Below are 19,219 nucleotides of genomic sequence, written 5' to 3' on the forward strand. Positions count from 1 at the left end.
AATGATTAATATAAGAATGCATTTATATATCAAACATGTCTTGACGGTAAGATAAGATTTGCGCATATCTTTTAATTATGTGCCATTGAAGTTACGAACATTTATATGACATGCAAGTATGCAACTATGCAAGCAGATCTAATAGGCCGGAGTGAAAAATCAAACCCAACCACGATTCAATGAGTAAAATGTATTCAAATATCATAAATTGCACAATAAAATTGGCATTTGTTTTGACATACAAATAGATTTAGGAGAAAGAAACCCAATTCACTAAATTTTTTTTTTCCACCTATCATTATTTAATGGTTAAGAATGTATTTATATATCATACATGTCAGTGCAGTGAAAATTTTCAAAATTTAAGATGAGATTTGCGCATGTCTTGTAAAGTGATTATGTGTTGTTGATGTAAGTGGAAAATATATAAGACATATATATGCGTTTGGTGAGAGTAGCTAGAAAGTAATTAAAACTGCACCACACTTACAAGGTAAACAAGAGGTTCTCCCCAGGACAAAGTAGTGAATCAAATTTGACTGTATTTTCAATAGTAATTTAAAACCATAGTGTCCCAACTCAAACATCGGACGTATACTTGGATTTTGATGAACTTTCTTACAATAGAGAGAAAGCACTGTCCTAAATTAGACCTCAAAATGGGTCATATTTTTACGTGTTCATGTTTTATCATGTTCGTGTTGTGTGAAAAGTAAGAACACAACTCGTTAAGTTAACGAGTAAAAAAATACTAATATACTAATACAAACATGACACCAACAAATAATTAGTAACATGACATGAGGTGTTTCACCCATTAAGACTCTTACTCATATTCACATATTAGATGTGGTTGACTCTTTTCAACTTGTCATACCCCTCCACATATAAATACCTGTTACAAAAAATAAATAAACTATAATTTTTCAACAACAAAAAAAAGAGACTAGATTAATAGACTATTAAATTACAAAAAAGTTCTTATTTTTAACGAGTCCAAACGGATTTCATGAGTTGACACAAAAACGACCCGTTCAATATGACACAATAAACTTAGACCCGAACACTGAATATTTTGTGTCGTGTTAATGGGTTGTATACACACTTTTGTCAAATCTACCTATAACATTCCCCCCCTATAATATTTCCCCCTTGTCTGACTGTTGTTGAGCAGTTTTTGGATATCAAACGTACCTCGTCATAAGATAATTTTAATGCGGCAAATTTCTCCTCTTTTGTAATTAGTTTCGCTATAACACTTGCTGCTCTAGCTAATTGTCCACCATTTCTAAGTGTGATTTCTCGGTTAGGTATGGCCGTTCCTAAGGGCAAATCGGTTGAAGTATATTATTATTTTTTGGTCAATCAAAACTCCTTCCAAAACTGTAAAAGCTTCTTAATTTTAAAACAAAAGACTTTCTGGATGTAAATGATGATGACTAATATATGGGCAAGAATTTAATTTGAGTGTAAATCCTTGAGTTAAATTCATGTACATCTTGTCCTGCTATAATGAGCTTTGACTTGGTGATCCTCTATTCATGAATGCAATTTGTACGCACTGTTTAACATTAACTTACTTGATTAATAAGTTATTCGATTAACATTTCTGCAACTATTTGATTGTGTGAATCTATATAGCGAGAAATTTAAGAACAATTAGAATGAGAGATCGAGCTGAAGGTGCAAGAACACTGGAACCCACTTCCTCCAAAACTCACATGGAGGACATCTATGACTATAAGTGATAGTCGTCAGTTTGTTGGGATTTGATCCAACAGTCGTGGATGATTTCTAACTTTGTTGGAGCCCAGAATTGCTTCGGAACAAAGAAATTAATAATTCTTTTCCATGTTTATCAAAGATTAGGTTTATGACTGTACAATTGTACTATAATTGGTGTTTTGTTCAGATAATCTTTTGTATACGTGATGAACTATATTCACAGAATTTGAACTTAGAATTTCTCCAATATTGTGAAAAAAATAATAATAATACTAATCCGTATACTAATGAAGTAAATTAAAAGAGATGGTCGTATATAAATTTTAATTAAATAGTATTTGATTATCTTTTTATGTATTGGGTTTCAATTTATTTTTTGTTTCTTCAATTGCTGGTATTAATTAAACATTGCTACAAAGTTTGTACATTAAGATTCCTCTAAAATGTTATTGTCAAATGAAGTGGTGGTGGGGAAGTAGTAGTGGGTTCATAATCAAGAACCATTTTACTTTCAGAGTCATCATGCAATGTTTCATACACCTTTAATTTTGTTTCCTTCAAGTGCAAAGTCCAAGCAAAATCTGACTACGACACTATTGTATTGGTTTGCCCAAATTAGTGTATCATAGTAGATCATGATCCCATGTGTTGTAATTCAACACGAATAGGCAACTTTCTCAAACAACAATTCAATGTGCATGGACATGGCAGCATGTGATCAAAGTGGGAAACTAGTACAGGTAAATTTAATTGTGATCGATTGATACAACCACAAGTTTTAGACACGTGATTTATTAATCTCAACTTTGATGGAGGGCAATTAGCTAGTGATACAAGCACAGATTTGAGACACGTGATTTTATGATCCATGTGTTAAATCTCAACTTTGATGGAGGGCAATTAGCTAGTGATGCGAAGAGCCATAATATATTATATGTAGGCTAAGTTTAGTTTTGGTATAGTCTAGTCTATTTTTCTTGTAGTGGACCTTTCAGTCTTATATATAGGCTATTTCGTGTCATTATAGGGCTTTGTGACCTTTGTCCAGTAACTCTCTAGAGTACGAGTGGACTGTCTTCAATTGAACCTAATCCAAAAAAGTGGGGAAATTAGCACCAAGCCACTTTTGAACAAAGCTCCAACAACTAAGGAAAGGCCTACCAAGTCCTTTTAATTGGTATTTCAATTTTGCCCTATACTTGTATCCTTTCATTTCCTATTTTCAGCTCCATCGAAAACTAAAGTTGGCTTATGAGACAGTTTTAATATGGTTCTTAATTATAAATTGTTAATTTTGACATCAATAATTCAGATTCACAATTTTATAATATAACATATTATTACACTAGTATTCAAAAGATAAAAGAAAGCAATAATTGAGTGAAGATCAAAGAGTAAGATTGAAGTGGTAGCGTGAGGAATATTTTGAAAGTTGTGGGCAGTTGCAGTTGCAGTTGTTACCTTGTGATGTTCTTTACATGTGTCCATTGAGTGGTGATTGGAGGGTTAACATCCTCAACATGGCTATATAACCTACCTTCCGTTGGGGGATGATGGATTAAAGAAGATTACTAATCATGGACAAAAAAGAAGGAATAAATGGCCGAGAGATAGAGAGGAAAGCAAGGTGATCTGATTATCAAACCTTTCATCATTTTTAATCCAATAAAACAAAAAAAACCCCCACTTGCTTGATATTAACATAAGTAGTATTCCCCCATGATGTGAAATCTCTTTTGTTTCTTAACTTTTTAAGAATAAAAACAACAAAGATTTAATTAATAATCTTTTTCAATTTTTGTTTAAACAGGAAAATATTAGGGTCTTAATATTTCGCATAAAAAAATAAAACATTTTAGACTAGCTAGCATTTGATCGAGCTCTCAGACACCCTTTCATTATAAGCTTTTTTTTTTTTTTTAAAGTTCTATCAAAAAGTTCACATCTTTATGAATTACCAAGCTAGGATTGAACTACTTTTCATATTTCATTAACATGGATCATATATATGTAATTTGAAAGGAAACATACTTATTGCAAGTCAATGAAGGACCACACAATTATGTGCACAGCATAAAGATGAATGCATTAGTGACTTGGTGGTCCTAGTAGTACCTATTGTTGAATATATATATATATATATATATATATGTATCCCCCCTCAAACAATCTTTGTCTTTGATATTCCTTATTTATCAGTCTAATTTAATATATGCGCGCCAATGCACTGTTAAATGGGATATATAAGCTACATTTTCACCTTCACCTTAATTGGGTTGGCACCTAGTTTGGGCCAATTAGACATATTGGCTTTTATTTGGGTCATCAAGAAGCTGGGAAAAGGTGCTGAAAAATCTGGTGTGGTGATGTTCAGAGCCTGCAGAAAATGGATTCAAAACGCCATATTCTTGTTGTCTTTGGGATACAATCAAGTACTCCAGCGAATTACTGTTTTGGCACTCTTGGTTTACAAAAGCAAAAATTGACCCCAAATACCTTTTTGAATTTTGATCATACTCATATATTTGTACACGATTTGTAGTCTTGTTTCTGCATAAAACATTAAAACACAACTCAGGAAAAAACAGAAGATAATAAATTTTTATGCAACTTTTTTAGAGTAAATTAAGGGTGCACATTTGCTTAAGATAATGTTAAGAAAAGGAAATTTTTTTTCTACTCTCTTACAAACACATAAATTAGTTGGTTTTTTAATTTTTTTTTTACAAAATGGTAATAATAAAGAAAAGAAAACAAGTTTTAAAATAAAAAACAATTCCAAAAAGGGAGATTCAAACTTAATCTCTCCTCCTTTCAATAAACTTTATCTCTCTTAATAAAATGGAGAGAATTACAAATACTACATGTTTGAAATAAACTGAAAAAGTACTCTTTTCTATTAATATTTTGAAATATTCCAACAAAAGAGAGCATATTCCTTCTATAAATTCCACCGGTAGATCCACATTTTCTTATGCCATGAGGGGAATATCTACTCATGTAAGAAATTTTTTGAGAGCACAACAATTTGATGAAATTTCGGATTATGAGTGTAAGAAACGAAAAAGTACAAACCATATCGGATTCTGGGTTGTGGGTTGTAATATTAATATGATCGAGTTCTTAAACAAAAAAAGTGATCGAGATCGAAAATTATGTAAAATTCTTTTACATATTTGGTTGGTAGTGAATTTTCCCATCTCTGTACGCAAGTTTACCCAATTATGTAAATTTTAACTCCTACGTACACAGAGGTTTTATTATTTGGTATGTGTGGTTCTTTTCACAGCATGTGGCACACAAACACACACAATCAATACTTCACTTCTCTACTGCCAGAAACCATGGCATTGATTGTGATCACGATGAAACAACATCTAATCTATTTGATATATGGATGATGAGGAATGCTATATATTTTTTTTTATTTTCCAATAGTAAAATCACTAAATGATTTTTAATTTAGTTAATTTGTTTGCAGAGCTAGATAATCTTTAAAAAATCATTCAAAAAATAAAAAATTGCGATCATAAAATTGCACTACAAAATGAATTTGTTTCAACAACCGAACCTTGTCATGCATTTAGATCACAACATTCCTCTATTGATCATATATTAAAAAAAGTGGTCACAAATCATGAAATTACAATCTCTAGCCATAAATATGATCTTCGATCACTTGGTTACAAAAATGATGAGGGATCAAGTGAAATTAAATTGTCATATTTACACAGAGATGAATCAATGAGGATTCAGGGCCATCTTGTAGCTACGACGTCATGTGTAATATATATTGGGAGGTATGGTATGGAGTTTGATTGATGGCATGTGAAAACAAAGAAGAAAGAGGTGATTTTGTCTAACCCAAATAGGAAACTGTATGGTCCATCATCACCCTAATTCACGTGCTATGCCTGCCAACTTTCATTGTGATTTGGATTCATCAATTGCATTTGCAAATTGCAATTTTGAAATATAGTAGCTAGGTCAAGCTCAATCTCTGCTAAGATTCTAATAACAACTGAACTTGTTTGGTAAAGCATTTAATTTTGATTCTTTCAAAGTACGTACCATTAGGTTGGTCCTGAGCATAATATTGGGGCCACAGTTGCGTGTAAATCACTTATAATCCAAGATAAAAGGTTATACAGATTAGTTTTGAAACTCCAAATTCAAAACATAGCTCCAAGAAAACAACACTTTTCTTTTTCCATCAACTAAATCAATTTTCCCTCAGTCTCAACAAAAATAATCAATCCCTGAAAGAAAACAATTGATCTCTTATAAATGTAAATTTATGAATATAATTATTAACCCTTATTATAAAGATGTCCAAGACTCTAGACCTATGTATCACTAATATCCACACCAAATTAATTAAGAAAGTGAAAGTAATAGGATTGGAGAAACTCTTTCTTCTAGTTGGGTTTGTTAAAATCGTCTAGCCCTCCCCCAGCCAAAGGCCCAAAAGGAAGAGCCCAGTCCATGATAAATTGATAAATCCATATACAAAAAGTTTTTGGAGCTTTTAAATTTTGACCCAACTTTTAGCAGACACAGTTAGGCCCTATTGTTTCGTGGTCGTAGAATTAGGCCCTGGTTGCCATGTAGATCCTAAAACACGACCATTTTCTAACCCATTCGTAATAAAAATATAGGATTGGTATTTAACTTATTTTATACACTAACAATAGAATTTTAAAGAACTAATAATCCTTATTAGATATCCGAATGTTATAATATCAAATTGTAAATGAGGATCACATGTCTTGATGTGCAAAATTCATTTAACAACAATTTTAATTCACAAGTTTACAATATAACAAGTCTAGGAAAAGAACACTATTACTACAAATTTCAATATATAGCTTACCTTTTCAAAGTTTCTATCTTCAAAGGGATAGTGAGCTAAAGTTATTAAAAGCAATCTATAGCTTTAAGAAACATGTCTATATTCATTGACTTGCATTAATTGTAAGGGCATCTAGTGATTTTCTCAATGAAAATTTTGGGATGAAAACTATCGAGTAGTGATGTGTGTAGGCCAAAATTGTGTATGGCGATGAAAATAACAACTTAGTTGCTTTGCTTGGTAGGGGGGTGGCTCCCAAGAAGCAAGAACATGCATGCATACATACTTCTAGCTTTAATACTACATAGAATTGACATCTTCCCGACCCGATCAAATTGCAATGTAATGTATACCTGAACGTTTGTTCCCTCCCATACTCAAGGCCTAACTTGATTACAACAACTCACATGAAAAGTATCTGACCCCCTATCTATCTCTATACGAACATCCAAAAGGGATCGAAGAAAAAACAAATATTGTTTTGCAATTGCCATTTTCAGATCCTTTGGTGACCAAAAACCAAAAGGTAATGGATGGTTTGTAATTAGTTGAAGTGGTGCAATAGAGGCATACAGCATGTATATATATATGATATCTTGGAGCTTTCGATAGCCTTCTTTCTTGGTTAGTTTGGTTCTTTGGATAACCAATACAACTTGACCTACCAAAAGTGATAATATGAGATCAACCAATATTAGTGGGTTTTTTAGTTTAAGCTTTAAGTCTTTAATCACCTTTCAATTGCACGTTGTTAAAGAAATCCTCCATCATAACTACCAACATGATTAGATATCATGTGGGCCTTAAATTAATCTTAAATACAAAGTAATAATCCAATTACATTTGTACATTTTCGGATGTATATATATATTCTATAGACTTTTTCCTTATATGTTAGAGATTGCAGAAGGAATAATTCCAGAACTTACTATTAAGATCAGTAAGCACCATTCATGAATAGAAATGCTTTATGCCAATTATAGAAAATTATCAGGCAAAAATAGAAATAAAGAGGCTTTAACCAGGACTTGGAATATATATAATTAGGTTACTTGATCATCAAATCATCAGCACATGAAGCATTTGAAATTTGGAGTTAATTTGTATGTACATACAGACTTATTATTCACTAATATTCACATAAAGGTAAAGTACTAATACACAAACAGGTAAATCAACAGAAAAATACCATGAAAATCAGAAAAAAGAAAGAAAAAATACCATAATAATTTTTTTCTCAATCCATACACAATAGATCGATCTACTCATTTTCACCAACCTAGCTAGCTAGAAAACTAAGACAATATATTACATGAACTCCCACAATTAATTATATATATAAAAATCAGCAATATATATCAACTACTAGTTAGGTATTTTAGCCCCACCGTTTGAAGAAGGTGAAGAGCACTCGCAAACAGTCTCGACCTCCCTTCTGTGGAAGTTTCTGTGGCAGCCACAGGCAGCACAGGTGAGTGCATCACTTGTGCCCTCCTCTCCGCTTGCCATGAACTCTCTGCACCCATCTACAGCATACCCTCCAACTCCGGCCGCGTGGTTCTTCTGGCACTCTCCGTATCTCACGCTCCGAATCGTGAAAGATGAAGTTTCTGAAGCTTCTTCTGTTCTTCTCAAAACCACTTGCCGCTTCCTCATTTCAATTGTAATTTAGATCCCAATTCGGTCTTCTTTGCATTAATTAATTATTGACCCAGAATCAGGACATGGAAAATTAGAGAGAGAGAGAGAGAGAGAGAGAGAGAGAGAGAGAGAGAGAGAGAGAGGATACAAGAGCTTGCTTTGTGGTCGCAATGGCCAAGCCCTAACCCTAGAAGCATATTTATAGCATATTAGCATGTAAAACCTCACTTTTCTTGCTTTAATTTTAATAATAAGTTGGCACATTCCTACATTAGTTGATTTAAGTGGCTGTTAAAAAGTTATAAATATTTACCCGATCTTTTCATCTAATTAATAACTTAAATTTGTAAGATAGATATTCAGTATGATAGCAGATCGACCATTAATTGCAAATCATTTTTAACAAGGTCACTTAAAAAAAATAACTATTTGTCTCGCGTATGACTATTTGTCCTGTGTATGACCACTTAAAAGAGGAGTTTAATGTTAAAATGAAGATTGATCACTAATCTCATGTTTAGGTGAGTATTCAATATAATATTCTTTTCCCTTCATTTATTGATTATTTTTCTATGGACAGAAAAAAGTGGGGCACAGTACGGTCCATGACCAACTTTTTACTATATTATAGTTGTTTTAATCTTTTTGGTTAGTAGTGATAAACCCTAAAACCGTCCCAGTGAATTGATCGTCCAACAACCTCACAATGAAATAAAATAGTGTAAAAAGAAATACAGATTCTGTTTTCTGTGTAAATAAGTCAGAAGTTAACCCTAAATGCTAAATATGATGAGAAAGCTTTTGTTTTCATCCATAACTTGGATTGGTTTGATATAGAATGACCAGCTAAGCAGAAATTTAAGACCCTAATAATATGTACTGTGTGGCCCATAAAGTGATACTAAAAGGGTGTTTTCTGTGGGGCACATTGATACGATGCCAACAACAATTGTCTAGCTAGCATACCTTAATTCATCACCTTATTAAAGCACTGATATATATTATATCCATTGAAAATGATATATAGGGTATATAAGCTTTGCCAACCCTGTACGGATCAAATGCTACCAAGAATATTATCTTCTTGTTTGCTTGCAAGTTTTGTATATATAATTTGCATAATAATTCAATATTTTTTTTTTGGAGATAGTAATTCAATATTTTCTATGTGGATCATGGCCAAACCCATTGGTTGGTAATTAGCATTCCCGTGATAACTTGCAATGTATAACCTAATATTCCAATTGATCGATCCACTTTGCTTGCATGCCCGTGATGACAGTGTATATATATCTATATATATGCACTCTACTTAAAGAAGTGTACGGTTCCAAATAACAACCCCCTAGTCTAATTGAGTAGTCATGATCATGACTCGAGATGATATATATAATACTACTTGATGGTACGATGGCATCTTTTCAGGGGTCATGAATCCAAATTTTCTTATGTCAAATCTTAGATGGTAATGGGGTGGTGAAGAAAAAATTAATTAATTTCTATATATAACAAGATGATCAAAACGGGTAAGAGCATCTTCAAATGGCCTATGTGACACTTAGAAAGTTCAAATTCGACATCTCCCTTTCTTCTCTATCTACCTAATAACATGTCAAATTGATTATTCTATTGCATGTGCCTATGGCATCGCTAGTGTTGGCCACCTTGGCCAAGTGTTAGAGGGAGACAAGGAGAGGAGACAAAATTTATAATTTATAATTATTTTTAGTTGAAAAATGAAATTTCAAATGTACTTTTTAAAAAAATATATAGTGGCCGGGATTAAAGAGCAAAATTTTGGGTTCAAGTAGTCTCATCCGACTTAAAACATTTGCTTGGAGTTGGAAATAATAAATCAAGTACGTACGTTTTGTTTCTGAATTTGTGATTCTAAGAAGGAAAAAGTTTTCTTCATCTCCATATGGAGGAATTTGGTACTTACTTGACACGTAATGAATGAAATGGTCTAGTATATATATCCTACAGAAAATTAATAAAACAAAATATATAAATGGGAAGACTTTAATTTGGATATTTGTTTACTTTAAGTTTGATGAATTATTATAAGAAAACAAATTATGATTTCAATCATATTTTATATGGATATTGCCTGTGTAATAATATACTAACACAATGAAACTTCTAAAACACTCATATCACTTCATATGCTTTATATATATATATATATATAAATATATAAATATTCTAAATCTCCAAAATCGGAAGTTATTTAGCCATTTGATTATAATAACAATTACTTATATGCTTTTATCGAAAACACCGATCGTTTATTTATTTGATCTCAATTAGATGACTACATTATTTTCGATTTAGTTAATTTTTTGCAATGATGATATTTGAAATATGATCTAAATAATTGACGGTTCGGATTATGAGATTAGTTATGTGGTGAACCAAAAAACATAGTAAGCTTCGTATTAACTTGCTAATTTATTAGCTTTAGAGCACTCATAGATATATATATATATATGTGTGTGTGTGTGAGATTTCTTTTATTTTTGTGCCAATATATTGTACCCAACAATTTCATAGCCAGCAAAATGAATTCATGTGCTCTCCTAAGATCTGATTTGCACATGTACAAGCTAGTTTATATGAGACAATTCTAATTTGGTTGATTGAAAAGCCCTAACATATAATCAGGGATTAATTGACATGTGGTTAGGTAATGCTGCAGGTATTTGATATCGATGGAACACTCCTATATATCCAACTTTTTTCCATTTTTGTTCATCACGTTCTTGATATTTTGATCCACAACTGCGTATGCAGCTTTTGCTTTTCTGCCAAGTTATATCTAGCTAGTGTACCCAAAAACATGTACCATCTGAAATCTCCATGTCCTTGAGGAGATAAGGAGGCCAGCCAAGGATGACATTGTCGACGTGATAAAATTTTAACCCTTGTACGTAATGCTTATTTATTTATTTACTTTATTTGAAGATGGGAAAATTGTGGAGATAAATACCATTTGACAACAACCATAATATTTTTGTAAGTGTAAATTTAACTCTTGTACTTCTAAATTGGCTCTTTTTTTTTTTTCCTTAAATCTAAAGAAAGGTGCATTCAAACTTGAGACCTCTCCCACATTAGGAAGAAAAATATCATTAAATTAACACCTAATTAGTGTAATACATAATTGATTACATATTTCTGTTGGGTAACAATTGTGATATTGTGGTAGGTGTAAATTTACTTGGTATAGTACAGCTAGGAGCCTTGCTGACAGGGCCAGTGGACCGGTTTGATTTTGAGTGACCCAAATGCATATTAATACTTCTGACCAAAAGAAACAAACAACACTGTACAACTATGTCATATCACATAAAATAACATAAGCCAAAACTCTTGTATAATATGACAACAATGGCATCTAAAGAGTTAGGGAAGCTGGGAAGAGTACTCGGTCCGAAAAAGTTCTATTAATTGTACACTATTAATTTGAACCATTAATTAACTGAATTTTAAATAATTAATGGTGTGGTTCAAATTAACAGTTTAGTAACATTTCTCACATCGATTTTGCAACAGTTAAGTGTCATTGTTTTCTTGATGAAACAACAATATATTAAGAGTTTGACCATTGCATCCCAATATTCTCAAGCTTGTCTCCTCTTCCTATGGTACTTGATTTGATCAAGCTACAAGATATGAGGTAGAGAGAGTTAGTAGGATAAATTTGAAGGTTGATGGGGACTAGCTAACTATCAAGTATGATTGTCTTGTGAGAAGATAATGAAAGAAGGAGCGTTTTGCCTCTCAACAACCCAACCAAATTTTGTGATGCCCATAGTAAAAAGGCCTACTGATTTTGCCTTTTGGGTCTTCCGGATAAAGCAGCATCTTAGGCCTTGTTAATCACGTATTTCCCTTTTCAAATTGTAAAATGGTACTGATCGATATAAGAGATGCCAACAACTCCATCACTGATAAAGTTGATCAATAATACAAACTAAAATAGAAATTTCAACTTGAAATAAGAAAGCTGGTTTTGATTGATGCAAACTTTGTCCTAGAGCTAGCTTATCCTTGGCAATTCATTAAAATTATATATGGTTCACAGGTGCTATATAGCCAGTACGTACTTGCCAACCTCCTTCCATGCCCATGAAATTTGCGTTTGGAAAAAGAGCAAAGATACCTCGTGAGAGTAAAATTGTGTTCACAGAACATGTTTGCCAGTAAAAAAGACAGATTTTTTAATCCCAGAATTTCTCGATCTGATTTGGAAGAAGAAAAAAAGAAAATTAATATAAACAAAATAGAATGCAAATTTTTGATTTCCTTAATTCTCTCTAATACTTTAAATTAGTATAAGATGATCTAGAAGGTTAATTGTGGAAATCTCGAAATTAAAATGAGAAATGTTCATATTTAATTGTTGAAGTTAGATTGGGTGTGGACCGTGTGGTACATGTGAATTATCTGAGTCAAGTGTCATTGAAAAGTGATAGAAGACTCGTTCATATATATAGCTTTTGGTGTCTATTAACAAAGCAAGATCACGAATCTTTAATTGTCTCAGGACCACCTAATCTCTCTGATATTTTGGTCAGAAAAAATTGCAAGGTCATAAATTGAGACAGCAACTAATTAATAGAATAATAGGCATGTGAAATTACAAAATGAAAGGTGATATATAGAGCAATGACTTCCACATCCTAACTTTGTTTTCAAAATGATGAAAAATGAATGTGAGGTTTAAGTTTATAGATCCGTATGGAAATTGGTTTATGATAAAAACTTATATAAGAAAGTTTTACATTCACACGCAGTGTGATACTGAGTGATCAACTGATCACAAACCAATAATTAATAAGATGATACATTAGTGTTTTCATTGTTAGAAATTTGTGAAATCTGCTCATGTTCATTAACCTCCAAAGCATATTAACAGAATGGGAAAAACCGTAAAACTACTTAATTAAAAAATGAACTAGTTATGAACTTATGAATAAATAAAATACTCTCATATTTTTTGTTAAAAAATTAAAGCATTTGTTTGTGTGGATGAAGTATGTTTCATTTGTTGTGACACGTCTCAAATCAATACTTTTCATCTCATACGTACCCATCATAAATATTGGATTCTACACCTTCCCATTTTATTAGAGCTATTTGCTCTCTTACAAACCATTTAATATTGAAACACTTTTATGATACGACATGCGTGACATTGAAATACATATTTATTTCTTAACAATTTTGTGTTCAATTTTGTTATACTGAAATACATTACATATTCTTAAATCGTTAAATACATTTTTATATTATATGGTGTTTGTTTAATTTGTTATTGTAAGTACTTAAAAGAATTTCAAATTCAAATCATTCTCTTAATTCCGAGAATATAAAAAAATTGCTATTGTCAAAAGAATGTCTTTTTGCGTCCAGCATATATTTTGTATGTACATATAGAGGTGCAATATATACTGTGCATGTGAATGTCTCATACGAAGTACCAAAGATTATGACGCTCATGTGGTAGCATTAAAAGAGACAGCAAAAGGCCGCCTGTGTGATCTGACTCTCTGGGTCTGGGTGGTGGTGCTGCCTCCTCATGGCTCTGTGACTCTCTGTAACATCTTAATTCCTCATTACTCTAAATTAATTTTGTCTGCTTTTTTTGTCAAATTTCATTCACCCTTCTAGAAGCCTCGGCGGCAGTGGTTCCTTTTTTCCATGGCGATGAAAAGTTGTGATTTGTGGAAGTTGACACAATCTGCACTGCGCACTGATTTGATGTATCAATATTCTTTTTTTTTTTTTTGGTCAAAGATGTATCAATATTCAACACTGCCGATTTGCATTTATATATAAAACAAAAGAAAAGAACCTCAGCTCAATGGAACTTCATTCACCATGGGTCATTTTCACATACAACACATGCACTTCACAGCTCACAGCAAATTTGGGAAGTAGTTGTAGTACTGCCGTTTGGACTTTGGATCCCATCATTCATTAATTGCTGAGATTTTTGGTTGCAGACATAAACATGTATACTAACTTGTTTTTATGCATGACTCATATATGCGTGCTACATACACAAATGTTACAATTAATACAAATGCATATGTATACCTAATAAAAACACACAGACACATACAACACATGCATGCATAGTATATTGGGGCGGCTTTGGGATTCAGATCGAGCACATGTGTACGCATATGAGTTTAATTTGTTGTGCATGGTTGGCAAGACTTGCGAAAACAATCAATTAGCCAATTAGGAATGGAGGGTCCATGTATGTATGTATGTCCATTACGTTTAGAATATCAATGAAATAGTATCATCAAAACTGCTAGCTAGGTAGCTTCTATGAGCATGCCAATTAGACCCATCAATTACCACAGGCAATTAATAAAAATATTTTAGCCGTGGGGACCCTGCAATAACATTGTCATAACTATTTAATGTGACACCAAAAACATTAAATTAAATGTATATATACTTACTGATGGAGTAATATACATTTGGCTATTCTTTTTGCTACGTAGGCTTTGTATTTGTATGCATCAAATTGAAGACCAGTAACGTCAATGTGCAGAATTGGATTTTGCTGTTTGTTTCTCATACGGACTTGATGAAGTTGAAGATGGATGTGCGTGGTCTCCTCACTAAGTACACCAGCTGGCTTGCTTCACATTCCATCACTTCATGATCAATGGCGTCGTCACATTCTGCTATTCCACTAAATTAATTATGTCTAAGGGCACGTTTTCATCTTGACTTTCATCACTATTTGGTGGGCTATGTTCCTTAGATCGACCTCATGCAACTAGGCACTAGCATGTGATCAAATAGGATACGAGGGAAAATGTTTACTTATGTATAATTCGATTTGTTATATTTAGATATATAATTGATAATTAACCAAAAAGAATTTGATATATATTGATAAAGAAGAGTTATATGTAAAAATATTATTGGAACATAAAATTTCAGATATTGATGACGAAAAATGAAAATTATACTCTATAACATAATAATGAACATATCTAAAAAAGAAGATTACCAAATAGATAATAAGGGGGCAAGTATTTAATTAGCCTTTAAAATCCAACTTGGACAGAAGGCTACATAATGTGTATGTATATCGACTAATGGTGTTCATTGGGGGATAATGCTTCTTACCATCATGAATTCATGATCATCCCGTTTCCCATGCCTTCTTTCTGTATGGGGTTCTTCTCATATATATATATATGCCTTTACAGTCTGTAATACTTGCTTGGCAAAGATTAAACGTACTCCAACAACTTGTACACACAAGTGAACATGTATCCAAACCCCTTCACATGTTTTAGTTTATTTTTTCTTGGCCATATTCACATGTTCGTTTTAAAAGGCCAAACTGCACATTTCCAAGGCTTGCAATTTCTTTTGCCCATTTAGTTTCCCATCATTCAAATGCTTCCCAATGAGTTTGTTATAATTATTGCTACATCATTTGAGGAGAGTACAGGGAATCCTAAAAGTTTATATCCTGTGCTCCATCGTAATAATTAGCTATAACTTAGACCTGATGAAATTTACATAACACAGAAAATTAAATAAAGCAATTATGTGAAAGCTTTCAAACATATGCAGGGTGTAGCTGGACATTTAACCCTCATTAATGCTTTGCACCGACTTCAATTAACTTTTATTAAGCAAGCTGCAGGGATATGTTGACTTACTTGTGTGTTAACATTCAATTATGCTATCTGCATGGTTGACTTGCTTTCGATTTGGCATGCACAAAACAAAGTTTCGTCAAATCGCTTTCATTACACCCAATAAGTGAAAGCCGTGTGTGCAAAGTTACTGCTATTGAGGCCACTAGCTCACAAATTTAGATGAAGCTAGCTAATGCAATTATGAGCCCAAAAAAATTACAGGGTTGTATTGTGCGTTGTGTATAATGGTATACATACTTTGAATTAAGCAACAAGAAAAAATAAAAATAGTAACAAGAGCATATATGAAATAACTCTCAAAACACAAGAACTATAATATCCTTGCCAAATAGCAAGTGATCAAGAAAACAAGGCACCAAACAGCGTTTCAGTTCATCACAACATTCCAAGATCGATCTTGAAGAACAAAATCTCTTCAAGATCTTAAGCTAGAATATGCAATGAGAAATTCAGTTATTCTCTGCTAAAGACATTTAACATAAGAAAGTAAAATTTTTACATTTTCCTGTTCTAGCAGTAAGGGGTTGCAACAATTTCCCTCAGCTATGGCAGTGTGAAATTAATGAGTCCCAACTCCCAAGAGTAAGCAAAAGACTAAGATGTTCCAATATTATGCCCATAAACAAAAACAAGCTTAAGCAACTCTTTTTAAAAAAAGTTAGCATTTTCATCATCTAGTGTCATCATATCACTAAAGCAGTGTTCTTTCCCAGCTTGAGTAGTAGCAGCACCTTCTTCAAATAACCACTTCTCAAGCAAAGACAGTGGCACAAATTGGTCATGACTAACATCCGGCTTGCTTTCGCCTTGGAACAGGCTAGCCTCCGGCGACATAGAGGGGGACAAATCAGAATTCGAAGATTGAAGCGAATCAAACCCGAACAAGGACTCAAATGCATCAGATAATTCAACATTGCCAGTAGTACTAGCAGTAGTGTTTGCTCCAGATGTGGCCCCTTCAGTACTGGATGTAGAATCAACCCCTGTGGCCCTGTTGCTAATGGAGTCATGAATCTTAGCAATCTTGGATGACTTTGGTGGATTTTTCATCCAACCTTGTAGCAGCTTTGATATGTTCTCAGTGCTTGATGCATAAGTAGTGCTTGATGCTTGGGTTGGTTTTGTGCATGATGAGAAGAACCCAGTATTTGTGGACTCATTAATCAAGTCATGAGTAGTAGTACTCAAAGTGGTCGGCTTAATATTCTCAGGGGACAGAGCCTCACGAAGAGCTTGTCTGGCCATGTCGATGTCAGTTTGTAGCCTTCTCTCCCACTGACCTCTGGATATTTCCTGTGATGAATTACTTCTTGAACCTTGTTTGGACTGACCCTCAGGACCTGTTTGAAGCTTGCTTAGCTTCTTCTTCAAGTGGGTGTTCCAGTAGTTTTTAATGTCATTGTCAGTTCTCTGAGGGAGGTATGAAGCTATTGCAGCCCATCTGTAACATCACAATCAATTAATGGTTATGCCATAAATTTGATTTAGACAGAAATTAATTAATCAAACCTAACCTTGCCTTTCAAAATAAAGATTGGCATTTTTCAGATCCTATAACTGAAGTAAAATAAATTAAACAGAAATGCTAGAGTAAAACATTATGAGACTATTGTGAGGAAAAGGGGTTTTTAGTTACCTATTGCCCAAAAGAGCTTGAAGGTGGATGATCATCTTCTCCTCATGATCAGTAAAGTTACCACGTTTGATCCCAGGCCTAAGGTAATTAGTCCATCTAAGCCTGCAACTCTTACTACATCTAAGCAACCCTGCATTAATACCAAAATACAACAAGATGTATTAGTTGGATGCCCAAATAGTAGATCAATCTTTACTACAAAAATATCCACATGGCCAATGCTTTCCAGAAAGTAATTGATTAAACAAAATATATAATGTGAAGATAAAAATTGGTCTATACTTTGCATATGGCAATGGAAATACATACTGTATAACATCCTGCCTCCTCATCTCAAAATTATACAAAACCCAGATTGCCATTACAACCCATAACAAGATTGACCAGCAGATTATATACATACCCATGAGTCCAAAGCTAACATATATGTTACTTAAAAAATAAATAGAGACGAGAACGAAATTGAACCTGTATTGGTAGGAACAGCCCTCCAATTGCCAGGACCATGTTCTTGAATGTAAGAGACTAAAATGATATCTTCTTCTGGAGTCCATGGTCCTTTTTTGACCCCCTCTTTATCACAGCAAGGAGGCCTGCCCATTTCACCTTTGTTTTTCTTTTCTTAATTTATTTCTCTCTGTATATCGATGATTTTCACCACTACACTAGTCTCCCAAGTTTCTTCTTATGCTCAACGAATAGGAACAGGTCTTCCCTAGATAGATAGATATAGCTAATAGCTCCTTTCTCTTGAACTAGACTATGTTTTTCTTCTCCTTGGAAAATGCTGAGACAAGGGACTAAAGGCCAACTCTTGGTCTGCATAAATAGAAAAAAGAGAGAGAGGCCTAGAAGGTAGGGGGGGAGAGAGAGAGAGAGGACGCTGACCTAAAAGATGAACAAAAGAGTAGCCAAAGAGTCAAAGGTGACAGCAAGAGCATTTACTCAAGGGCAGCATGACAAAGTCAGCACTCTCTTCTGCCTCACAAAACCGCGTGGCATTCAATGTGCCTCATCAACTGGGAAAAGTAAATAATGAAAAAAAACCCTTAAATCTGCTCTTTAATGTGCTCTTAAACCCAGTGTGTCATGACTCATGAACAATTAGCTTTCAGCTGACTCTACTCCTAGTAAAACCAGCACCTCTAGTAATGTTTTGCAAGCAGAGTCAATTAAATCGTTGCCTCCAAACCATTTATGCTCAGTTTTCTGTACCTTTTTCTTTTTTAATAAGAACAAATACCATGTTAATTTTCTCAACTAATTATATATATACATATCTTTTGTTACACTGGAAAGTCTAGAATGTGATCGAATCTATGATCTATTTTAATCTTATTTTATTATCTGAGTTAGTCTTATAATTAATTAACCTTTGATTATGTAAATACTTTTCAAATTAATTAATGTCTTAAATTCTATTAGTTTACATAAAGATTTTTCACAGAAAATATGGTGTCAATTTGTCTCATTAGGTCATCATCTTGTTGAATTTTTTTTTGAAGTAGTGCTGTAGTGGTATTGTTCCTTACCTTAACCTTAATGATAATGGGGTGGTGAGTTGTGCTTATCGATCTTATTCTTGAATAACTCAAACAGTATTTGTACTTTGAGAATGATTTCTGATACGGGGATGTTGGATTTTTCCCCTGGATTTTC

The 19,219-nt window shown here is 33.2% G+C and overlaps 1 protein-coding gene and 1 pseudogene across 1 annotated transcript; both read right to left on the bottom strand.

The window, feature by feature from the left end:
- Window positions 1-7,942: 7,942 nt before the first annotated feature.
- LOC147288570 (mini zinc finger protein 2 pseudogene) lies at window positions 7,943-8,233 on the bottom strand (annotated as a pseudogene).
- A 7,981-nt stretch (window positions 8,234-16,214) lies between these two features.
- Window positions 16,215-18,363, bottom strand: LOC147288571 (transcription factor MYB30-like). Its single transcript, XM_086242762.1, has 3 exons — window positions 18,029-18,363; window positions 17,561-17,690; window positions 16,215-17,365 (listed from the first exon to the last, which is right to left on the bottom strand). Exons 1-3 carry the CDS (start codon window positions 18,159-18,161, stop codon window positions 16,573-16,575), a joined length of 1,056 nt encoding a protein of 351 aa, XP_086098888.1. The 5' UTR covers window positions 18,162-18,363; the 3' UTR covers window positions 16,215-16,572.
- Between the last annotated feature and the right edge of the window lie 856 nt (window positions 18,364-19,219).

The sequence above is a fragment of the Dryas octopetala genome, chromosome 4 (assembly GCF_963921425.1).
Source record: "Dryas octopetala chromosome 4, drDryOcto1.1, whole genome shotgun sequence".
NCBI lineage: Eukaryota > Viridiplantae > Streptophyta > Magnoliopsida > Rosales > Rosaceae > Dryas > Dryas octopetala.

What these genes read in the sequence shown, in the direction of transcription:
- LOC147288571 (XM_086242762.1), bottom strand. Translation starts at nt 18,161, where the DNA reads ATGGGCAGGCCTCCTTGCTGTGATAAAGAGGGGGTCAAAAAAGGACCA. An exon ending in GGCTGTTCCTACCAATACAG is followed by an intron (nt 17,691 to 18,028) that starts GTTCAATTTCGT and finishes GTATTAATGCAG; the next exon opens with GGTTGCTTAGATGTAGTAAG. An exon ending in CAAGCTCTTTTGGGCAATAG is followed by an intron (nt 17,366 to 17,560) that starts GTAACTAAAAAC and finishes GTGATGTTACAG; the next exon opens with ATGGGCTGCAATAGCTTCAT.